The 25001-nt window shown below is 48.7% G+C and overlaps 1 protein-coding gene across 1 annotated transcript in view; it reads left to right on the top strand.

Moving 5' to 3' along the window:
* The first annotated feature begins 4353 nt into the window (after positions 1 to 4353).
* The window catches only part of ST8SIA2 (ST8 alpha-N-acetyl-neuraminide alpha-2,8-sialyltransferase 2), a 32161-nt gene continuing 11513 nt past the window's right edge, over positions 4354 to 25001 (top strand). Inside the window, exons 1-5 of the mRNA XM_017805262.1 lie at positions 4354 to 4517; positions 19092 to 19154; positions 21098 to 21226; positions 21743 to 22000; positions 24236 to 24529. Coding sequence (XP_017660751.1) covers positions 4420 to 4517; positions 19092 to 19154; positions 21098 to 21226; positions 21743 to 22000; positions 24236 to 24529 — 842 coding nt within the window. The 5' untranslated portion in view covers positions 4354 to 4419. The remainder of the gene's footprint in view (positions 4518 to 19091; positions 19155 to 21097; positions 21227 to 21742; positions 22001 to 24235; positions 24530 to 25001) is intronic.

Raw genomic sequence — 25001 nt, 5'->3', positions numbered from 1 at the left:
AAATTCAGATTCACTGACATTAGGACAGGTCTAAATTCCTTTTCTTAGGCTGCTTCTTAGTGCTGTCTGCTCCACAAAAAACCCAGCCTTTTCATACTCCCCTGCCTGGGACAAACAACTTGTCTAGTGCCTGGGAGCTCCTCCTGGAGCCAGGTGAATGCTGTTCCATTCCATTCAGTAATGGAAAAAGGCACTTCAGGATCCAGTTGGAAAATATTTACCCAGGGGCAGATAAAGCCAGGTGAGGAGACTGACAGCTATGGAAGCTGCTTGTTTGTTACCAGTGTTCTCCATTCATGAGCAACGATGCTGGAGTGGTACTCTCCAACCCCTTGCTCAGCATGGAGACCAGCAAGAGAGTTCAGGAGAAGATGGAGGTCATCACACCTACTGAATCAGCATCCTTCCTTCCTTCCTGCCAGTGAACTTACTGGGGAGGAAAAGACACTTCATGCCCCTTGCAGTCACCTGGCTTTTGTGGGAGGGACTGAGGATTTATTTGGTGAAACCACCTGGAGGCAGGTTTGTTGTCAATAATGGAATACGCCCACCCTGGTTAACACGGGCTCCTGTTTGCCATGCCCCATCCTCACATCACAGCAGTGCTCAGCTGCATAAAATGGGCTGTAAACCTTGCTCATTTCGGCTGACAGATACGATAAAGGTTATGTGTGCTTTACAGCATTACGAATTTGATGGAGAAAGTTCCCCTGAGACCTCTGGCTGCACCAGGTCTTAGCATTTGCTATAGCGTAGCAGAGACCTCGTGGGTCATCTTCCCTGTCCCTCCTTTGCTTGTTCAGGAGTCACTATCTAGCTCAATGATGCTTCTCTCATAGATTAAAAGCATTTTAAATATGTATTATTTTTGCACTCTGTGTATCTGTGCCTTTCATACTCACATCTTAAATTCATCGCCTCTCTGCCAGTTGTTTGTAAATGTCCCCAGGTGTTTAACTCTTATTCTCTGAATCCTCTGAGCTATTGTTGGTGAGTGTGGCTATTACATATTCCTGATATTTCTCAAAGGTCAAAAGAAAATGTAAAAATGCCATTTCTTTTCTCTTCTCCCAATAAAGCAGAAAACACAATGTTGTTCTGATGCAGTTACTTTAGCTCATATGATAGGATTTTATTTTTTTAAGTACACCTTATTGTATTTACTGCAAATGTTCTGGATACAGAATTACTTCCTCAAATTATTAGGAGCTAGAAGATATAATCAGCTTTTATTCTGTTTTAGAAAATATTACTCTACCACAACAGTCTATTTGTGACAGTTTGCTCTCATCTTCCTGCAACCCATCTTAAAAATGAGACATAAAATTGAGGCTGTGCATGCTTATGGACCCAATCCTGCAACATTTATGCACCTGTTTAAGCTGAATCATGCGAGGATTCATAGTGAAATGAATGTGCAGAATGACTAACATTTGAGGAACTATGGCAATTGCTCCAAAGCAGTCTGCAGTTCTTCAGGATAATAAGCAATGCATGAAACTGGTGCATTATCGGGGTGGATTATCTGCTCCTCCCCCAAATCTGGCCAGGATGCTATAAAGGATGGACTTGGAGTGCATACAGAGTAAACTGTCCTCTCCTGTAGTCAGTGTTATTATATTAATTTCTTTTTATCACTGCAGTAAGACTCCTGACCGTGTAAAATTTAGCCCTCAGCAGTGCAACAAGATCTCGAGGTTTTTGTCGCAGAATCACACTTGGTGGTGTTATACAGCCTTGTTAATTGATTACGAAATAATTCAGCAAGCTGCACTGTTCCCTCATCTTCTATACAGCTTGCTGCCTCCTCACCCCAAACAAGCTGTACTTCAAGGTCCTGGTCCCCATGTCTGAAGCCCAGTCAGCTGAAGAATGACCTTTCTCTCTGACCTACATCTTTCAGGGGAATAAAGCAACAGATGACACCAAGTAGAGGATTCACAGAGCTCTTTGTGTGAACCCCTTGCAGTGGAGCTCTCCAGTGAAGGGCATCAAGCTTAACTTCCAGCTTACCCTGCAAGGAGGATTTTTTTTTTAAAAATTCAGTTAATAGGAGCATTTCCATTGACTTACACAGGAGCAGAGCCAAATCCCAGCATGTCTTTTAAGACAAGCTACTCCCTAGCAGAAGCAGCACCTCAGCAGATAGGATATCCCTGCCACGGAGAGTCCTTGTCCAGACAAACCAACTCCCACCACACACTGAATGATCCCCCCACTTATTGCTCAGCCTTCATTGAGATTTCTGTTCTTGCACATCGCCACTGTGATTGGCAACTGAAACAGAAAGATCAGACAAAAGACGCTGAAACACCACCTGGGATGGAGCTGAAAAAGATGCAGGAGCAGATATCTCCATCTGTATTCTTGAGGATGTGTACAAGGGGAAGCCAGCTGCAGTGTGGTGCTCCCGAATCACAGGGGACTGGTGCTCTGCCCCGCTGCATCTCGGGAAACCCCGATGTCAGTCCCTGCACCAGCAAGGTCACCTCAAAGCCTGTTTCCTTATCCTCAGGCCGGTCACACTGCTATGAAGCTCCAGAGCAGGGTGGGCAAAAGGCGTCCAAGAATAAAACAGAAGGAAAACGAGGCTTTTCTCAGATTTATGCAGAAGGTGAATTATGGGGCTACTTACATCACCTAAAATCGCTTTCTCCCCAGGGCCCTGAATACGCTCTATTATGAAAGCTGTATACTGGACTGTAAATTTGCCATATATACTACAGTATAATTGTACCAGACTCACCTCTGTTGTATTTTTTACCTATAAATGTAATGGTGATTTGTTTGTCTCCTCTTTCTACAAGAGTTTCAGAATCCCCAGGAAAGCACATCGGCCGTAACTTGCTCCTTCCACCATTTAATCCAGATAAAGAGAAAAGTCTTCTGCTGAGTGTGCCCTCCCATGCTGGGGTTAGGCATCCCTGTACATATGGACAAGTTTATCCCAGTGCAAGGCACCTCGGCAGGAATCACACAATATTGACAGCATATCGCACCCTGAGCAACATACTTCTGAATTGATGCAAGAAGCCGTGCACAGAAGGGAAAATGGCAGCTTTCCAAGTGGCCCCAGTTAATAGCTCTGTTTTGCTTAATGGTGCCTCCCATTCAGACTAAAGATGCTGTTTTAAATATGTAAGCAATTAGTATCTCTAGCTCTCAACACATCTGTGCTGCTTCTCTCTGCTGCATTATAAATCTGCCGTGTCCCTCTCCAGCTTGGCGGTGCACATATCACCAGATATTGTGATTTTCAGCAACTTTCTGGCCCTAAAGAATTATGCTTTGATTTGGTGATGCTCTGCCAGGCTGGCATTGCCTAAACCTTGACACAGCTGTCCTTTCCTCTCCAGATCTGGCACTGGACCAAGACATAGCAGAGATACGGAGAAAGCACCTCTTGGTGGTTTTTTGGCCACTATTCAGTCCACCCAGTACTTTTTCCTTTTTCCCAGCTTTCACACACTTCCTGAATAGAAACTGCAGCTTTTTGTCTCCATAACAAAACCTAAGGGCACGTGTAGCCTGCAGGAAGATGCTCTCAGGGGTTGTGATGTGGCTGAGATGCAGCCAAGCCCCTCAGAAGCAGAACACCTTCCTTGTGCAGTTTCTGCTTAAATAAATTCTGCCTGTTCAAACTCCAGCGGGACTTAACAGACTCATGGCAGGACCAGTGTCATTATAACGGTCAGTATTTATAGTAGTGCAAGGGATCATTGCTACTAAAATGGGAATTAATAATAACGGGGCTGGATGTGACTAGTTATTCAGGATCTTTTTTTAATAGTAATAGAGATGGTGTGACTAGTTATTCAGGATCTTTTTTTAATAGTAATAGAGAAAGGTGTGACTAGTTATTCAGCATCTTTTTTTTTTTTTAACAAAGTGTTTTCAATCCCAAAACCTCTGTGTTTTCGCCCGTCCCTTGCAAGGAAGGAGGAGGAGGTACAACCACCGCACCGCGCACAGGAGTTACCGCTGTCTGATTTTATTACAGTTTTTGTCCTCTCGAGGAAGAAGCCGCCCGCCTGCGCCGTGCCCACCCCCCTCCCCAACCAGGACCGACCCCGCCACGGTGGGCGCAGGGGAGGGGACGCCACAACCGAGGGAAGCGCATCCCGCTCGCAGGGGGCACCGCGGGCGCAGCGCAGACTGCGGGTCCCGGCCCCCCGCGCCCACCCCCGGGACGCGGGGCCGCGCCGCAAACTTTATCGGCGGGGGGCGGCCCCGAGCGCCCCCTCCTCCCTCCCTCCCTCGCTGCCGCCCGCCCCCTCCCCGCGCCGGCGGGGCGGGCCGGGCGCTCCGCGGGCGCTGAGGGGCGGAGCGGCCCCGCCGGGCGGCGGCGGCGCCGAGCCGGGACGCGGCGCCGGGCTCCGCACCCCGCGGAGCGGCCCAGCCCGGCCCAGCCCCGGAGCCATGCCGCTGCCGTGCCGGGGCTGGACGCTGGCGCTGCTCACGCTGCTGGTCGGGTTCCTCATCTTCGCCGATATCTCGGAGATCGAGGAGGAGAGCGGGTAAAAAACCCCCGGTCCCCGCGCGGGCGAAGGGGCGCGGAGCGGAGCGGGGCTGGGGGGCCGGGGAGGAGGAGGAGGAGGCGGCGGCGGCGGAGGGGGCGGGCGCCCGGACAGTTTCTTTGTCTCCAGCTCTCCCGGTTTTTGCCGTGCCCAAGTGGGAAGGGAGCTCGCTGCGCTCCCGCGCAGCTCCGCGGGGCCGGCGGCGGCCCCGGGCAGGACGGGGCGGGAGGGGGCGGGATGGGGCGCGGGACCGGGGGGCAGCCACGGGCCGGGCAGGGGGGCGGGAGCTGGTTCCGCTCCCGTTAGAGGCGCGGAGCTACCGGTCCGACTGGGGGTGCTGAAGCAGGTACTGGTCCCTTTAGAGAAGCTGAGATACCGGTCCGGGTAGGAATGCTGGAGAAGGTACCGCTCCCGTTAGGGACGCGGGGGGAACCGGTCCAGGTAGGGATGCTGGAGGAGGTGACGCTCCCATTAAAGACGTGGAGGTACCGGTCCAGGTAGGGATGCTCGATCAGGTACAGGTCAGGATAGGGATGCTGGAGTAGGTACCAGTCCCGTTAGAGATGCTAAGGTAACGGTCCAAGTAGGAATGCTTGATCAAACACAGGTCTGGGTATGGATGCTGAAGCGGATACCAGTCTGATTAGAGATGTTGGAGCAGATCCTGATCTGGAGAGGGGTTTTAGCATGGATAGTGCTCAAGTATTGATATACGGATTGAGCAGATCCCTAAGCAGGATGTTGGTGCAGGTGGTCTGCTGGGCAGGGTTGCTGGGGCAAGTTGCAGCCCAGGGGACTTGAGTGCCACTGCTGGCCCAGATGGGTGTGGTGGAGAGGGCACCAACCCACGGGGATGATGGATAAGGGACCAGACTGCAGATGGATAAGGGACCGGTCTGTGGGATGGGAGAGATTGAGCAGGGGCCAGTTGGGTGATGGAGCAGCGTGGGAGAGTTCAACCCACTGGTGTGTCCCCATGGGATGTGTTAGGGACTTTGTGATCACCCCTTCCCAATCACTTCCATGGTGGGTGTTTACCTGCAGGTGCCCTGTATAGCAGAGGCTAAAGCAGCCCTTGTGTGAGAAGCAACACCCTACCCACCCCATAAACCCTATCTCTGAGGTCTGCTTGGAAACTCAGGGGATGAGAGGAACAAATGCAGAGAGGAGGGTTTGCATTAACTTGAGGAACTCACTACAGCAATTTGGAAAAACAAATTATTTTAGTAATGAGGGGTGCACTCACAGTGCCCAAATGACACAAAGGCCTTTTTGTTTGCAACCAGGTGGCTTTGTCCACTGTGTTACATCAAAACAAACACCTGGCTGAAATTATAAATGAAATGCAGTAATGTTTGTTTATTGTTTCATTGTTATATTATATTGGGTGCTACAGGCAAGAAGTGCTTAAAGGTCAGTAGCCTTGTCCAGAAACATCCAGCACCAGACTGTAGGTTACCAGGGTAGATGAAATGTTGCTCTGCAATGAGCTGGCACTATCTATATAATAATAAAGGAAATTAAAAGCTTTTGGTGCATCCTCCCCATCAGACAGGCTGCTCTGATCCTCTTGCTTTCCTCCCATCTTTTTTTCTGGCTTCTATTCTTTCTTCTCTACCCTCACCTATCTGCTAGATCTGCCTGCTGGAACTTGCTGTGCCCTTATTGAAAATCTATTCTCTTTCGTTACTTACTTGTCCTGTTTTTCACCCTGGTTCATTAGGGATTCCCAGTGTTGTGTCTTTTTTTCTCCTCTCTTTTCTGTACATTGTATGGATATTGGATGTTTGTTGGCTGCTTATCTCCAAACCCTGGCATCTGAGTTTGTTGCTGTAGTTCCTCCAAGGAAGTACTGCCAAGCAGTGTGGCAGCAGCAATGGCAACAGGGTCAGATGAGTTCTGTAGGAACAGCGAGCAGCTTGTTTCACGCAGCATTCAGAAATTATAGTGCAAAAGGTAACTGGTAAAGGAGAGGAGCACCTTGCCTACCAGAGGTGAAGGAGGGATCCAGCAGTCTGGTACTCTCAGATAAATGTTAATTCCCACATCAGCTGTGCTTCCCATATAGGGATGAACAGAGCATGAGTGGGACTCTACTATATTACTTAATTATGTATTACTTAATCATAATGTAGGGCAAACTGACCCTTTCTCTTGCTTTGTCCTCTCCCACCCACATCTTTTCCCCATTGCCTCTCCAGAGGGGTTTAGGTTTGATGAGCTCCTGCATCCCAAACACAGCAAGGGGCCAAACACTGCTCACCTTAGAGTGTAAGCTCTTAGCACAGAAGCCTGTCACAGAGAGCATTTGATCCCTGTGATGGTGCCAGGAATGGTGAACACAAAGCTCTGATCTGGCTGAAGTGTATTGCTGGGGTGACATGGAAAAGCAGAGTGCCTGATCTGCAGCAGATCAGGGGATGATAGAAGGTTTTCAACTTTGGGGGGCACATAATAGCATTTTTTGTCAACAGGTCCTGTAGGTAAAGGGAATTGTGTGACAGCAAAAGTGCACAACAGTGTAGAGAAGAGACTATCCCCAAGTTTTCCAGGAGCTCTCTGTGTGTCCAGGAGGGAACAGCTCCTCTCCATGAGAGGTTTGGGAGGTACTGTGTATTTGTGCTGTTCTCCCCCACGTCAGGAATATTTGGCTGATGGATTGTGTGGCTCAACATTCTCCTTCACATGCCCACAAACTACCCTCACTTTGGTCAGAGCAGCAGCAAGGGAAGGAAGGAGCTGGCCAGGTGTCCCCTGGCAGGCTCATGGTGCTGAGGGGGGCTGGGAAATGCAGGCAGGTGCAACTCTTTTCTTCTTTTTCCTTGGCATGGAAACACTCTCTAATTATTGTGAGGAGCGAACAGCTTGCCCACTTTTACACATACCCTGCCCCCTGCCTGTAATTTGGATTGTCTTTGGAAGAACACGCCTCATACGTGTGGGAACAGGGGGAACAGATTTCTCTCACCTACAAATACTGAGAAATTCCAGAAAGAAAACACAAAATGTTCATTAGGTGAAAAGTAAGAATATAATACTATTGGCAAAAGGACAAAAAACCCCAAACCCCGTGCTGTTTCTTTGGACAATAAGTTTCCAGCATCGCAGGTGAAGGGAGATAGAAGCCAAGGGCGGCTGGGAGCTGCTATGCCTGCCAAAGGCTTCTGAGAAAGATGTTTGCTCCTTGAGCAGTCCCATCTCACTCCTCTAGTTATCCTTATACAACCTCCTGCAGCCAGGAGATGCTGAAACAAAGACATGTCGGGGCAAGGATGAAAATTCAGCAGTTTCTCACTCCCCATGCTGCGTGGCTCTCGTTAGCCCGTTCCTCCTACCCTGCAGCCACCCCTGCTCGCGGTTTTTCCTGCTGTTACATCCCTGTCACCTATGGATGTATGGCTGGAGCCTCGTGCCCGGCGTTCCTGCGGGATGCCGGCGGGCATCCCGCAGGATCGCCTTGGCTCGCTCCCCGGTCGCCGGCGTGTGCTGCGCGGTGAAGTATTGCTGTTGTGAATGGTCTTGGCACTTATGTTTCCGAACAACCACCTGGTTCCGGGCTGCTGAACTTTTCCTGCAGCCCGGTGGCGCCTATGTTTCCATCCGTCGCTCCGGCTCTTTGTTTCCCTGGAAGGAAACAAAAGACACGCTCGCGGTCTGTCTTGGGGAGGACTGATGCGATCGCAGCCATTTCCTCAGCCACCCCCGGGACAGGGGAGAGGGACAGACCTCTCCCCACAGAGGAAGACAAAGGACTCGGCATCGAGTGGGATGATTATTGCCGGTGGCGAGGAGGAAAATTCTGCTCCAGTTTAAAGGGACTCTTTGTTATTCTAAGCCTGCCTTAGCAGTTCTGCAGGGGTCCGGCTGTGTCCTGATTGTCTGTAGAGGGAGCTGGTGACCCGCTGCCACCAGGTGACTTCTCGAATTAGCGTCTGAGCCATCTTAGGGAGCACTTGACACTTGGTAATGGGCTGGTCTTAATATGAGTCAACCTTTTCCCTGCTAGCCCAGACCACATGCCTTTCCATTCTGATTACAAGAGGAATTATATTCTGCTCCTTTTAAGTGACGAATTGGAGTCTCTGATATTGCTGGCCTGACTGGAAGCTTGTCAGTAAATTGCCACTTTTTCCTCATGTGCCCTTTTCTAACGCCTGCCTTTCAAAGGCTCGGGAAGGGAGATTTTGTGTCCTTTATGGTGGCTGATGTGGTTGCTCTGAGTGGTCTGTAGCGGGCTATAGTTGTAACACTTCTTGTCAAGGTTGGTCCGTGGGGTATAAATGTCCTGCTTAGGTCTTGCAGCTTGTGATTTACTGCTCCTAACTGAGAGTTAGTCTAAGACTTGCTCTCCACCAGGAAGTTTTGCTGGATAAAGTGCTGTATTCTACCAACATACACTTTTGTGCGCTCGCACAGCAAGTGCGTGCTAGCCAACAATTATCCAGGTTGGGCTGGAGGAGGAATAGCTCTCGGCAGGACAGAAACCCACAGACACCCTGGAACTATTCATGTAAATGGAGCCAAAGGAGACCTTTGTACTCGTTGGGTATGGCAGGGCTCTAATAAAAGCTCCGTGACGCATCGGGCTGGAAAATAAAAGCAGTGTTGGAGCACTGATTTAAGTAAGAAAATACTTGGCGTAGGCTTTCATTGCAACTCTTCTGACAATAACCTGAACTCAAGCAGCCGATTTCAGGTTGGCTGCAGAGCTTCCCTTCCTCTCCATGAAACACTCACCTCCTGTAGCCCTGCAGGGGCACAGGGGGCTGCCACAAAGACATATTCAAACCCCTGTGTTCCTGCCTAGAGCAGGCTGAAGGAGATGAATCTCCACAGCTTGTTTCCTTAAACTGAGCTCTGAGGGAATGGCAGGAGCAGTGGTACCTGCAGGGAATCGGTGTCCCAGCAGGAGGGCTGGGAGCAGCAGGATGGGAAGGGCTTGCAGACCCCCAAGCAAGCCAGTGGAACAGAAAGAAAACCCACAAATAAGGGATTTCCATTACAGCTGGTGAAAAGTTACTCTTCAGTCCAGGAGTGATTGTCAGCAGCTTGCAAGACCCCCAAGGAGGGAATTTCTGAGCTTGCTGGTGAGGAGGGCAGTAGGAGTGGTAGGAGGTTGCACATCACCAGCCAGCCCTTCTTGGGTGTGGAGTTGTGGAAGACAGGCCAGTTCGTAGACTAGAGCAATGAAGAGAGAGCAAAGTGGTTCCCAGAAGGGCTTCAGGTTTCCCTTTTGCCCAGGTGGGCTTTTTGTTTCCCATCTCTAACCCCACAAATGCACAATTCTGGTTGGGAAAGCAAAGGAAACCTTTTTCTCCTGGCAGAGAACAAGGAGTTTCAAATGTTGGTTCATTTAGCAAAGGCTTGTTGAGCAGCTAACGGCGGGGTTAAGTGATTCAGCAGTGCTGTGTCTGCTTCTCTCTGCTGCTGCTGTGCTCGTGGGCAGAGAGGGAACCCTGGGACCACAGCCAGCAGTGACACAGCAGATCCCACCACCACTGTGAGCCTTCCCAACCGTTCCCAGACATGGATGAACTGAAGGGGTCGGTTTTCTCTTGTGTGACAGATGTGCTTTTGATCTTCCAGGAAAGCATTTAACAGGAGCTCCTTTATCGTTCTTTGGGCTTTCAGGCTGCCCTAATGATAAGACAAGAGGAAATGGGAAGTTTAGATTGGATATTAGGAAAAATTTCTTCACCAAAAGGGCTGGCAAACATTGGAACAGGCTCCCCAGGGAAATGATGGAGTCACAATCTCTGGAGGTATTTAAAAGACATGTAGATGTGGTACTTGGGGTCATGGTTTCATGATGGACTTGGCAGTGTTGGATTGATGGTTGGACTCAGTGATCTTAAAGGTCTTTTTTAACCTGTATGATTCTATAGTTCTGTGATTCTGCAGGTATTTTGCTTTTTCATCCCTGAGAACAGCACTACTTAAATAGATCCACAGGTATAGTTGCTATAAAAAACAGTCGTTCCAAACCAAACTTCTAATTGCCTCTCTCATTTATTTTCCCTGGGCCTGGGTCATCCTCAGCAGCAAGAAATAATCCCAAAGTACAACATTAGATAATAATTATTTTGCTGTTTCTCTGGTTTACACTCCCAGTTGCCTCTGGAAACAAGGAAGTTCCCTGGCACAGTAAATTCACTGTAGGTGCAGAGTTTCAGGTGTCCTTCAGCAAACACCACAGCAGAGCAGGCTGGTGTCACTTGCTCAGCCCCTTGCAATGCAATAGAAAAAGGAAGAAAAAATAATAATAAAAAAAGAGTATCTTTACAGCTCCTTTTATTTGTGTTCCCACTGTAAATCGTCCTCTGGCTGCGCAGCAGCCTTGGTGGTGGTGGCGGCCTTGGGAGATGCATCTTCATCAACAGCAGCAGCACTGGCTCCGTTTGGGAAGTGAAAGGACTGATCCAGGGAGACAGGCATGGCACTGCTGAAACCTGCCAGAGCAGTGGCGATGGTGCGGGGTGAGAGCTCTTTCCAGACTTAAGTGCTGGACTCCTTCTTGGTGCTACTGCAAATCAAGTCCTTGTTATTGCATACAGAAATCCACTGGGAATATCCCAAACAAACACAAAACCCAGTCCACGCTGGCCATCTGCGTGCTGAGCAGGCTGTTCCTCCCAACCAGCCCTCTTCATGGGCAGGGCTGCTTTTAAAAGCACATTTTGTCCCAGTCACACAGAGTTTTGAAGCGCTCTCTCAAGGCCCCCTCAGTCAAACAGTGTCACAGTGGGCTCCAGGTATCACCTGTTTGTCTGGCAGCTCTGGATCTAAGGATGGTTCTAATGCTGTGACCTGTCACCTCCAGCCCAGGCTTTACCAGCACCTTCAGGAATATCATTCAGCTCTCAGCCAGCGGCTACAAAAGGGGACATGTTTCCCCTGCAAGGTTAAGCATCGTCATGGGGCATGTCCAGCACCTTTTCAGACACCCAGAAGCACACTTGACTGCCAACCAGCAGCTGCTCAGTTGGTAATTAAACTTGTCCTTCTTATTGCTGCCTGGATTTCCACAGTGTAGCTTTATGAGCGGGGGTAGGAGAGAGGAGGTCAAGCTCTGAAACCACTATTGGCTTTTTGATATTTGTCAACTCGACTTTGTCATCTGGGGACTAAGTCCCTGTGAAGGTCCTGGGACAGCTCCATTGCTGGTTGTGGGGTGTAGATCTCATCCAAGCACTCCCAGCCCTCTTTGTGTAGGCAGCAGATGTTATTTTGAGGATGCTCAAACAGAACTGCCCCAGGAGGATGTTACTGCCCAGAAGAGATCCTCAACGTCCACACCAACAGGGATAGAAGAAACCACGTGAGACCTTGAGTATTCCAAGGGGCTGCGCAGAGCAGTGGGAAAAGAGGCAAGAGATGGGTGTAGGAGGATGAGCCCATGGGCCTACAGCCCCTCAAGACACTATATCTTTTCATGGTTTACCATTCCCATTTCCCAAGGTACATGGCATCCAAAACGCTGCAGAAGCCACTGGGATTTCTGGCTTTTGGGACATGGATGCTCAGGGTGACAGGTTCTGCTGCAAGAGGGATGTTCTGCTGTTTATGCTCCCTGGTGGAAAAAATTATCTCAGGAAAAATGTATGATGTAGACATGTTTCGTAAGCAGTGAGGCTTTTGTCTCAGCTCCTTTCTAAGTCTTCCCTGAGCCTCTTGGGTTGTTTCCCTTCTCCTATCCAGAAGAGGAAAGCTAAACATACACACACACTGCAGTCTCAGGCTTCTCACTGGATCCTTTTTGCCTTCTTCAACGTCTGTTTCTTTCTTGGCTGTTTCATTAATGCAGTCAATGAAAAGGAGCTGATAAAGTTTTAATGGAAGACTTGAGATGAGGGAGGGCATAAGGTCCTGCCAGTATGCAGGATGGGGATAGGTGAGGTCTGTGACATTTGAGCCCTGTGAGCATGTGAGTATTTTGTCTTTAGCGCAGTGATAAAACAAGAACATTATGGGGTGATTGAGTCAGGCCATGCTGATGTTATGGCAAATGCATGTGGATGTGAGAGCTGATACTCTACTTATGTTAGAGAGTCTTTTCTGGCTCAGGAAAAGCTCATGCTGTCTTGGGAGCAGAGCCTGGAAGTCCTGGACTGTGGCTTCTTCGTACGCAGCAGCAACCATCAGGTTGCTCTGAGTATCTTCCTGTCTTTTACAGGTCCTTCAGAGCAAGTAGCTCAAGGCAGGATTTGGTTACTCCAGTGCAGAGTGATCCCCAGCAGCATCCTCATGACAGGCTGCCACAGCCTTCCCTCCCATTCCTCGTGTCCATTTGTAGTCAGAGCTGCACCATTCCTGCTGATTTGTCTCTGATTTTGTCACATAAGTGTTTCAGACTAATTGGCATATTCCCTCTTAAGCAGTAGATGTCTCTTTTGCAAACTCATGTGTCTTGATTCCATCTTGTCCTCAGCAGACACTTGCAGTGATTACACACTGTGACTTGCAGCCAGGCAGAGACCTCAGGCCCTGCTCACATTTACGCAGAAGCTGATGCGGACCCACCATTCCCACCTGAGAGGCAGAGATGCTGAGCACCTTCCACCTTCCCATCTTCTTGTGGTCCCTGGGAAGGATCTTGCAGGACAGGTGGGGTGGTGGAGGTGGGAGGAGGTGACCAAATTAGCAAGGCTGCTTTGCATGAGACTGACAGATCTGCATTTCCTGTGGTGGGTAACAAGTACCATGAGCAACAGCAGTTCCATCGTCTGGTACCTTACAATGAGTCTCCTTGTCTTGATGGAAGATCACAGAATCACTTGTGATCTGGCTGCACAAGCACTGCCCCTGCAGTTCATGTACCAGACTGCATTGGGACCCCAGCTAGGCCAGGTGATGTGTCTGAAAGCCACAATTATGGGCACAATCTCCCAAATGTGATCGTATGACTCGATAGAAAGAATTAAACTTGGAACACTAAAAATAGCACTTGATATTTAGGAAGTTTTTGACACTTGGGCTGCCAAGCTGTGACAATATAATCAAGTGAGATTTTAAACACATTGAAGTGTGATTTCGAACATCTCATCAAGATGTATTGCAGGATCTTCTGTCCCAGCAGACAAGCGCTTTAGAAATGTCTTCCCAATTAATCTCTGCAGAGGGAACCTTGCTCTCCAAGAGAGTGCAGTCACCACTCCTCTTCATCTCAATCTCCTCGACATCCCTGGATGAAAGCCTCCAAAGCAACTGGTGAAATGTCAGAGGAATGATCTGCAAGAGTCAGATGTCCCAGCTCCCCCCTGGCTGTTATGTGTTATGAGATGGGATGCAGGAAGGCGAGATGATGCTGGAGCCTATGAGAACTGCATCCCTGGATGGGGGAGTGGTGCTAGGAAAGTGCGTGATGGAATGTCTGAGTACAGGATCTCAGGGTTCAGAAATGCATCTCTGATATCACTGCTTCTCCTCTAACTTTGGCTTTTGTTTCTGATTTACAAGTTGGTTTACATGTGGGGCTAGCCAGCCTTTCCTCTTCCAATTTGTCTCTCCTGGGACAGCAGAGCATGTTATGGATTTGACGTAAACCCCACAGAAACCACTTGAGTGTCTAGTGAGAAGCTCAAAGAGGACTTAACAATGAATATGGCCTTTTTGCATCTTTTCAGCCAGACCCTGATGTGCAGATGGAAAGCCAGGATACAATCCCCAAGGAATCCTGGTTTCCAGCCTCTAGCCTTGGTTCCTGTTCATTTTGGTCTCTTGGGACACCTTTGGTTGTCCACCCTGCAAGGCAGGCTGGACCGGTTTGAGCTGGGAAGCCAATTATGTCTTTCTCGTAGATAACTTGGAAATGTGACAATTTTCCCCCAAAAACCCTGGAGTCACATTTTCTGTTCTGCTGGTCTCAGCACAAACCCTGAATTTAAGGGAATAGGACCTAGAGTTGAAGCCAGTGTCCTGGTCCACATTTTACTGTGAGGGTCAGCAGGATCAAATCTATCAAGTTTGGGAAGAGAGGGGCCATCTATATACTTCATTTCCAGGGGCTGGATGGTGTGTCCCAAAACTGTTAGTTACAGTGATTGGGGCTCTGGCCATGGCACAGCATCCTGGAGAGGGGCTGTGAGCATCCTGCTCCACATCCCCTCCCTGCCCAGCTGCCTTGGGGAGAGCCCGTGGGTTGGGAGGGCAGTGATTGTGTGAGGGTGGTCCCTGGCCAGGCCTGGCAATGTGCTCGTGTGCTCTTCAGATGGAAAACAGCAATTCTGGTCTTGAGGACAACATCAGAGCAATCCTTAAAAAGCAAAGTAAATATAAGTTGTGATTTATTATTTTTTAAAAATAGATACAGACTGCCTAATGGGTACAGTCTGCAGCCGTCTCAGGAGACTAATGGTTGCATCTGCTTTTTGGGACAGTGAGACCTTTTCAGATCAATTCCCGTGGTCCTCTGAGTCATGTGTCCTACCCTCTCACTCAGCAAGAGCCATACTGGATCTCAGCAAGTAAAAAGCAGCATTTTCAAGAGGACAGGTCTGCTGGAAGCCCATAGTGCCTGCTCCTGTGGAGCTCATTTTTTAGTGTTAAAGGCCAAGCCACTTCACCCCCAGTGTCCCAGCTGTAAAACAGGGATCATAAAATGCACATAACACAAAAGTAGGTTGTGAAAACCTAATTAGTAAGTGTTAGTCATTCGAACCCCTCAGATAAAAATTGTGGCACTCTGAACTCTCTTTCTGAGGAATTCAGATGGATAAATTCTGCTTAATAATCCCCCAAGGGACTATTATATCTCTTTTATGCGGAGGAGGGAGAAGAGGGGGACTTGGGTTTCCCAAGGTCAGGAAGAGGCAGAGGTTTTGTTCCACCAGGAATGGGCTCCACAAATGTGGTTAAATGCAGGGGGGTTTGAACAAGACGATCCTTAAGGTCTCTTCCAACCCCACATAATTTTATGATTTATGAAATGTGTGGTTGGGTATGGCTGAAATTCCTGATTAGTTTATGTTTCTCACGCCTGCTTCCCATGTGTGCTGTCTATCACAGATGCTGAGGGGGGAGGCAGGACTTGGGGGGTGGGAATTGCAAAATATCCATGGAAAACACATTTTTTAATTTGTAAGGCTGAGAATATGGACGCATAAAGCCTGTTCTTAAGAGATCCTCTCGCCCAACGAGGCTGTGTGACCTACTTGTTCAGTCAAAGCAGCTTTGATTTCACGTATCGAAATTGCTCGAAGCGAGACCGAACCGTACCTAGCAACAATTAAGAGAAGCATTTAAGAAGTGGGAAACGATGAAAAGAGAAGCAAAAACCCTAAACAGCCCATTCATAGTGGGTGAATAGAAGAGTCTTTGCATACCTGATTTGTCAGAAATTATTCATCCAAGAAAATTTGGACCTGAAACATAAGACAATTTTTCTTTTCTATCCTCTGATATATGAATCAGTGTCACTTTACATCTGAGCACAGAGTGTTTTGACCTATATAATGTCTTAGATAGTGGAAATTCAACTTGAAAATCTCAAAGCAAAAAAATGAGAAAGGATGGCATAAGCCAGTAAGATGGCATTAGCACATATAGATGCAACTTATCACTGGAAAACATCCCAACAGAAGCCCAAAGAAAAATGTTTTGTAAATAATAGGATTAGGAAGCAGGTTGGTACTTTGTGGAGCTGGCTATACAATCAAACTGATAACAACTAGATTAATAAGGCAATTCAATCCAAACACAGTGTAGCACTAGAAAGCTTTTCAAAATCAATGCTATCTGTACTATTTTAATCGAGGCTGGTCTTTGCCTTTTGAAGCAAAGAGATTTGAAACTCCAGGTCAGCAAGGTATAATAAAATGGACTGACTGGGGTTTTTTTTTAACACGTGCTTCTTAATTAGTACCTTCCATTTCTAAATACTTTCCTCTTCCCAGGTGGGGGAAGTGAAGGGGTATGGTGGTACTGGCTTGCCTGTGTTGGTAATGAAGTGTGGCAGATTTTGGAAAATACCATGCCTAGCTCAGCTATGGGTGTTTTGAGCAGGTGTTTTGTCTGGCTGGGACCCACCAGTGGGTTGAGCTGAGCAGGGTGGCTGGACAGGGCAATACACCCCATGGCATCATATGCACAGAACACATTGTCTTGGACTGTACCGAGGGAGATTGTAGGGAAAATGTTCTGAAGTTGTAGTGTAGGACACAAAGCACCAAAAGGCTGATAGTTTTGAAGCCACAGGAATGTTTTAGGATTCACTAAACCAGCTGAGACCTTCAGGCTTAGAGAGAGAAACCAAGCCTGGTACAGGGAGCAGTGTCTTTGCCAGCATCTAAGGGGTTTGTGAAAGCATCGTGGCTGCTGCTGGCCAGCAAAGCAATGAGCCCAGTGCCATGGAGCAAGGCATGGGAAGCAGGTTAGCAGAGCCCTGCTCTCCTCCACCAATGAGCTATCCTCTCCATGTTTGCATATGACAGCAGAACACTTTGTGCTCTGTTTGCATTGCAATATTTTTGCTTTTCACTCTGTGTGAGGGGGAAAGAGTAACCCCTGAAACTATCCTTGAGGGGTTTCTCAGCCAGGGACCTGGCAGCCAGTCTCCTTCCCCACCATACTGCACAAAGTCAGCTGGGAGATGTGCTTTCAACTTGCCTACCTCATGTCCAGCTTCTCCAGCCTTAATTCCAGGAGAAGACTTGCACAGATCTGTCACTGGGGGCATGTAAGGCTAGACTGGATAAATGCATTTGAATAATATGTTGTGATGCTTTGGATCAGTCCTGCTAAAACCACAAAACATGGATGAGGTGGGAGCTAACAAGTCTTCTCCAATTCCTAATTTCCCTGGTATCTTTTTTTTCCTTTCACAGAGATTGCAAACTGGCACTTATTTAGGGAAAAAAACCATTTCTTTTTGTAAGCATTGTCTGTCCTACAGCAAGTGTGAAGGAGTGTGAATCCCATTTGGAAGGCTCCTTCAGAGGAGATGTATCTTAGCAGATGCGTGGTTTGCACACTAATCCAGTCTGCTCCCACACCCCGTGGTGAACCCCATTAAAGCAGAGGCTTGTTAAATGCCAGTAGGCTCTAGGAATGAGCTAGTCCTGCTGTTCCCTTGATGCACCAAAAAATGAAACAGCTCGCCGACTCTCAGGTCTGTCAAAGGAAGGAGGAGGGTGTTGGAGCCGGAATCGCTTTAACTTGGCCATAGATGCTCTCTGACAGGAGGGAGGAAAGGGACAATCATCGTGGCATTTCCAAGGGTTTGATGTTGTGTGGTGCTGAGGCCTGTGCTCAGCCTAATGAAGGGATTTATGTCACATCCCGCAAGTCTGAAAATCTTTTTTTAATGGCACTGAATGTTCAGACACACTGTTTCTTTTTCAGTTATGTCTAATGCATTTGGGATTTTTTTCAGAACTCACAGAAATACATTCTCCTGAGATACATTTTCATTAAGGTATATATTTCCAGGTAACTGTATTTCTGCTGGAAGAGAATTTGGTTCTCTTTATGAGTATGTTCATTGGGATATCTGTGCAATAGAAACAATAAAACGGAGCAATGTGGCAGTTAAAATATGTCTGACTCCCACTGAGCATCACAAGGTGGGCAACTCATTCTTTGTGACCCCTTTAAAAGCAGCAAGCTAAAGCAAGAAGGGGCTCTTCAGCCAGCTAGATACAGACCAATACCTGTATGTATTTATTTTTAAGTGAGGATAAACAGGTCGTGTGAGTGGTGTAGGTTTCTGAAGGGGGCTTGGTCCCATCTGTTCTTCATTATAGCATCATATAGGTGCTGGAAACTTTGGCTGTTCTTTCCTACAGGTCATGCTCAGGCTGGTCTGGCACCTGTCCATGTGTGGTGGTGTCAGGCCGTGGGAATGACAGTGCTGTCACTTAGGTTTGAGTTCCAGTATGTGAATGACTGTGGTGAGTTGGCCTCGTAGCTTCAGCCAGGTTATACTAAAAGTGGGAACCAGAGGCTTCAGGGCACTCATGGGATTGGAGGGGGCTGGCATGGGGTCTTGGGTCACTGGAAGTTAGAGAAGGTGCACTGTGAAGATGAGGTCTCCACAGGTCACCAGGAGGCTGGTGACTCAATCTGGGTAAAACAGAGATATTGGACAGTCTCAACTAAAAGCCTACATAAACACAATGGTGCAAATCCTGTCCTGATCATTCAGCTCAGTGCCTGCCTGAAAAGGACAGCGAAAGTCCCTGGGCATCCTGGAGTTGAAGGAGACCTTCTCTGTGCACTGCTAACACGTGACTCATAAAGAGAAGCAGAGATTTATTTAACACAACTATGGGCTGCACGCTGCTTTGGCAGCAGAGACCAGATGTCTTTGATGGCTGGTTAGATCACGCAGGTATTATTAATTGGGCTGGCTCAGAGATTTTTAGCCAGAATCATTTTACAGTCACAGTAGGGCAGCAGTGATGGTGGATGAAAAGCCCTTCAGGGCATCAGGACATCTCCCTTCTGGATGGGGTGGGACTAAAGTGGCATGGCAATCTCTCCACTCGGAGCCCTTCAGAGCAGGATCTCTTGACTGTTGAACAATGCTTGGCAAAGAGAAGTTGGATTTATAAATAATGCATTTCCTTTGTCTTGCAGGAGTTCTGGAGGCAGAGGTACAATCAGATCAGCTGTGAACAGCTTACATAGCAAATCTAATAGGTTTGTAAATTAGATTTTGTGTTCATTTGTTTTTGCTGTAAGGCAGCTATTAATCTGCTTCTCCTCTTCGCTGGATAGTGCTGTTCTGATTTAGCAAATGTATCTGTTTCTTTTCACTTCTGCTTTGCATTTTCTTAATCGTTTCTCCCCCTCCTTCTCCCAGCTCAGTGCAATAATCATTTCCAAATAACCAAGGATCTGCAAGTTCCGGTGATTGAGAGAATGAGAAAGAGTTACTTATTGTGAAAATAAGTCAGTGATAGAGTTGCTATTTCCATAGTTTTAGGTGCTAATAGAAGAGAGATCACTGTGTTTGAGATCAGAACTCCATTCAGTTTTATCGCAATGCACTCCAGGAACGTCACTCCATTGCAGAGTCATTCCGTGGCATCACAGCCTCATTCAGTGTCTCCCTCTGTTATTTTTACGGTGATTCCCTGTCAGCCCAGCGTTACCAAGTGGCACAGTTGAAAAGCTTAGTGACACCATGTGAGAAAGAGTGATATCATTCTGTGATGATGTCACCACCCATGATCAAAACACAGAAAATGGACAAAACCAAAAATATTGTAGTTATTCCCAAGATTTCTTTACCCTACTTTCGTTATGATTTTTGACACCTTCTAAGTAAGCTCTGCAAGACACAGGTGATATGGCAAAATGCAAGATGCAAACAAATCCAACAGACTGGCAACCTCTAGAGAGGTACTGTACAAACACACACCAGGACACTGGCAGCCAGCATTTATAAACACATTTCCTTGCCTTTCTGAAACATTATACTGTGTGAGCCACAGTGTGTCCCGGGGAGCACTTTCCCTGTGCTGGAGATATGTTCTCAGGAGCTGGATGTTGTCCATGAGCCTGAGCCGCCAGCTCTGCTTCATCTTTCACTCTGCTCCCTCCTTGGGGTTTACATGCTTTTTATAAATGCATTTATTTACAAACCATTTCCCAGCTGGAAAAAGCCCTTTGCACCAGAGAGAGAGATTCCTTTTAGCTGATAGTGAGTACTTTGGCTGTGTATTTTTCAGAGTGCTCTGTTGTGTGAAGGCTTTTTCAGGGCTGCAGATACACGCACAGCTTCCTGATGAGATGCTTGGCTATTGTTTTTGGAGGGCAGCTGGCTGGAACCAAATGTTTGGAGACTCCTTCAATTCATGCCATTTGATTTAAAAAGCACTGAAGTGCTGGGGCTGATTTGCTTCTTAGAGCAGGGATTAAAAGCTGGGTCCTCCCAGTGATCATCTCCAGCATCTGGCTGTTGCTCATTTCTTGGTCTGGAACAAGCGATACGGGTGCTGAAATCCTCGTGCTCAATTCTAGCCAGGGAAGAAGTTTCCAGCAAGCCAGGCTGCCCCTGATTGGTGCAAGATGCTCACAGCCCAGTCTCACAAGCAGCACCCAGCAGCTCAGCTGAATTAATTTCTCCTTTGGGTGGAGTGAGGGTTGCACCTCTGTGACGAGGATTTTTATCCTCTTCAGGAGCTGAGCTGGCTCCGCTTTGGGATCCTCATGGGATTCCAAGAGGCAACAGGGCAGCAGCCTTGGCTAGGAGAATTCTTAGTGAATTCTGGGGGCTGCCTGGGGTGTCTTGTCTGTAAGTGTCCATCTGCCAGCCTGTCTTTGCAGAGCCTGTGTGTGGGTTTTTGTGCACACCTTTCTGCAGCTCGATGTGTAAGAGTGTGTTTTCTGTAGAACTGTGTCTGGCTGTCAGTCTGTGTTCGTGGAAGCGAGCAGGTATTTAAGGATTTGTGTCTGTCTGCTTGAGTGTAGCAGCATACAAACTGGCTTTCAGTTCTTGTTTAGCTAATAACTACAATTTTGCTTTTCTGAAGAAGTTTGAATTCCAGCAGCCAGAGCCAGAAGACAGTGATTAGAAGTGCCATTGGGATGCTAACAGATCCTTCCTCTCTCCCCTTCCCTGACTTTCTTTTCTCTAGAGCTGAAGTAGTAATAAATGACTCTTCGTCTCCAGCTGCTGTTGACAGAAGTAATGAAAGCATTAAGCACAACATTAAACCAGCCTCATCCAAATGGAGACACAACCAGACACTCTCTTTGAAGATCAGGTACTGGTAATTACCTATAGGACAAGAGACAGATTTGGTCTTCTCCAGTGCAAGCTGGCAAATTGCCTCTGTATATCATCTAAAGAAGTCGAGGAAGAAATAAAAAGACTTATCTCCTGCTGAGCTGGGCTTCATATCTGTAAGTGATCGCTTGGAAATGAATTCCCAGCTGAACCAGCTGGCCTGGCAGCGACAGAACAAGGAGCACTTGAGCCCCTTGTTTTTCAGGCCAAGTGGAATTAGTGTGTGCAGACCATGGGTCACACAGGGAAGAAAGAGAGCCCCTTCCCAGGGTAAACTCAGGGAGCCCCTGACTAATGGTGAGCTGACCATGCTCACCTGCCCCAAGCAGAGATGGGTGGTAAGGGTGGAGATACCTGTTTGTAAGCTGCTGAGCATCTGTCAGATGGACTGGCCAGAGAGCGAGGGCAGCCAGGAAGCAAGAGCTCATCTTATGTATGACCCAAGTTATCTCTGTACCTCACCTGATGGGCCTGTTTTCTTCCCCGTCCTCAGGAAGCAGATCTTGAAGTTCCTGGATGCGGAGAAGGACATTTCAGTGCTGAAGGGGACACTGAAGCCAGGGGACATCATCCACTACGTCTTTGACAGGGACAGCACCATGAACGTCTCTCAGAACCTGTACGAGCTGCTGCCCCGCACCTCTCCCCTCAAGGGCAAGCAGTTCCCCACCTGTGCCATCGTGGGCAACTCGGGGGTCCTGCTCAGCAGCGGCTGCGGCCCCGAGATCGACGCGCACAGCTTTGTCATAAGGTAGGGACCTGTCCCTGTGCATCAGTGCAGCTGTGGGGGCTCCAGCGGGTCCAGAGCAGTGGAAGGGGCTGCAGTCCTGGTGATGTGAGGCAGCACAGCCTTGCAGCCCCACGTGCACGTGTGAAGTTCACCGATGCAAACATCCTGCTGCAAACTCTTCCACCCATCTCCAGGTGCTCCCTCAGTGTTCTTGCAAATGCAGCCTGTGTCTTCTCATGGTGCACCATTAGCCCCCCCCCCGGGGCACTAGTCACCCACAGCACCCCCAGTTCTGGGTGCTCCCTCCTCTTCTCCCACTTGGTTGCCCTCTTGCAAACCCTGTCCTGGACTCTCACAAGCTCAGTTCTTCCCCAAATCACTCCTGCCCTCGAGCACCACACAATGCCCTGACACCACACTTGTGCATGCCCAGGTCTGACACTCCCCTGTGACTGCTCCATCCCCAGCACAGATGTCCCCACACTGTCCCAGGGACCTGCAGAACACTTCCTGAGCCCCACTGGGACACAGCGAAGTCACTACTGGAGGTGTTTGAAGTGGAGAGGAGGAGCTCCTGCCCTCCCATCCCCAACACCCCTGCACAGCTGTTAGCTGAGGGGCTGTAGGAGTCCACTGATGATTTATGTACGTGCAGACATTTGTTTTCTGGTGAGTCTATTATGAAGACAGCCCAATCCATCAGCAGCTCACAGAGGCAGTGCCGGCATGACGTGGGAACGAGGATAATGTCACCTCTGCCCCCCACTCAAACCTGGCTGCTCCAGCCTGCCTGGTGGCTGATAGCTCCAGTCTATCCACAGGGGATGGAGCATTATCGTTAAGTGTAACCTGAGTGAGCAAAGGGAAAAACTGCTTATTGCCGTTCTGGCAAAGTTTGAGGAGCTGCTTTCACATCAGGCAGCAAAGTGGCAGGAGAAAAGCTTCTCTGGATGCGAGGACTGGGATTTTGAGTGACTTCTCCCCAGCCATGTGCTAGTGTAGGTTTGGCATGGACATGCTCTTCCCACCGTCGGTTATCTGAGCCATCAATTGAACCTGCATCTTCCTGAGGAAGGTTTGCTCCATCCAGGCAGCCTTTCCAGCAGGGTTGGCAGTGACCAGTGATGGGGTCTGTGTCCAGGATACAGATCCAGTGTTTATTTTTAGTGACTTAACTCCACTGATGAGTGGATCGGAAGGGCCCTGTGTGCCAGTAGCTGGATTTTCTTTTAACCATTTTAACCATTTCCTTAGTTTCCCCATCTGTGAAGTAGTAATGATGGCTGATTATCAAGGCAGATGGTTAGGATGCAATTCCTGCTCGTTAGATACTGTAAGTGTCAGAAACCACAGCAGAGCATGCTGTGTGCAAACACACGGGTACCCTCTAGTTTTTACGATGCTGGGGGAACATCTACTTGAATCCCACCATCAGCTAGTTCCCAGTGCCATTTGCTCTGTGCCATGTGCATGGCATGGACATGGCTTACTAGCCACAGATCTCCACCCCCCAAGGAGCTGTAGGAAGCCACTGTATCGTGAGGGTGGTTTGATGGCAGTTTATCCTGCAGGCCCTCAGCCCTCATCCCTGTTGTGACAAAGGAGCTCATGGCATGTGGCCTGTGTCCACGTGCACAGCCTGAGAGGAGGCACTAATTAACGGTACAGAAAGAGATATTTTTTGTAGGTCACAGCCTCCAGACAGCCAGACCCTGTGGAGACCATGTCCTGGCATCCCCCTCCCTCTGGTGTCAGTATCACCACCAGTGCCACTGGGTCTGCTGTTCTCAGAGACTCACTAGGAGGAGAAAAGGCACTTGGGATAATGTTACTCCAGCAGGGCTGGAATTGAGAGGCGAGTGCTTTCCTTGTGTGAGAAAGGCTGTTTTGTTTCAAATCTGCCGTGGGAGCAAAGACAGGAGGTTTGTGGCTGGTGTTATTTTTGAACGGCACCAGAAGAGCCACCAATCTGTACAAACCACCCACCAGACACCACAGTTATGGCTGTTATTAGCATTGTCCCAGAGGGACATGCATGCACATACCATCATGCTGAGGAATGGTGGCCTGATACTGAGGCAGCTCATCATTACTGATTTATTGCAGAAGCTCATTCCCCCTCTTCTTCCTCCCAGAAGCGAGGGTGAACGGGCACATCTGTCACTGGCCCTGGCTTTTGGCATCACACACCCCTCATGCCTGTCACTGCCCTCTCTCAGTCGGTTTAAAAGGACTGTTTGGTGTTTCCCCTCACAGGTGCAATCTGGCCCCTGTCCAGGAGTACTCACAGGATGTGGGCATGAAGACAGACCTGGTGACCATGAACCCCTCAGTCATCCAACGGGCCTTCGAGGACCTGGTGAACGAGACTTGGAGGGAGAAGCTGCTGCAACGCCTGCACAGCCTCAACGGCAGCATCCTCTGGATCCCGGCGTTCATGGCCAAGGGGGGCAAGGAGCGAGTGGAGTGGGTGAACGAGCTCATCCTGAAGCACCACATCAACGTCAGGACTGCCTACCCCTCGCTGCGCCTGCTGCACGCTGTCCGAGGGTGAGAGCGTCTCCGGTGTGCTCCGAGCCAGGATTTCCTGAGCTTCCTGAGCTGGAGAGCGATGGATGGGTTTGTGCTGGAGGAAAACAGTGCAAGTTGTTTCTTTCTGCAGACCATGAGGAGGATTCCACAGGTGGTGGATGGTCCCTAGAAAAGAGCTGGAGACCACCTTGTGAACAGGGGCTTCCTACTCTGTTCTTTGAGCGTGAGGGCTTTTAGCAATATACCAAGTCTCAGTCTTCCAGTGCTTTCTTGGGGTGTCACCTTACTCCCCAGCCTATGTTTTGGGCTTTCCTTGGAGAAACATGTGTACACTGAGCTTAGCAATGAGATTTGTCACCTTGTGCTTGAGTGACGTGCAAGTCTCACACAGGTCCTCAGGTCCTGTGCCAGCCTGGACAGGAGTAGAGTGACATGGTCTGGCCCTGCTGATCAGATAAATAGTGCCAGGTGTTGGGGAATGGGCTTGCTG

This window comes from Lepidothrix coronata, unplaced genomic scaffold (genome assembly GCF_001604755.1).
Source record: "Lepidothrix coronata isolate B3197 unplaced genomic scaffold, Lepidothrix_coronata-1.0 Scaffold11, whole genome shotgun sequence".
Classification (NCBI taxonomy): domain Eukaryota; kingdom Metazoa; phylum Chordata; class Aves; order Passeriformes; family Pipridae; genus Lepidothrix; species Lepidothrix coronata.
Note: the sequence above shows the minus strand (reverse complement) of the source record. Positions and strands in the feature narration are given on the sequence as shown.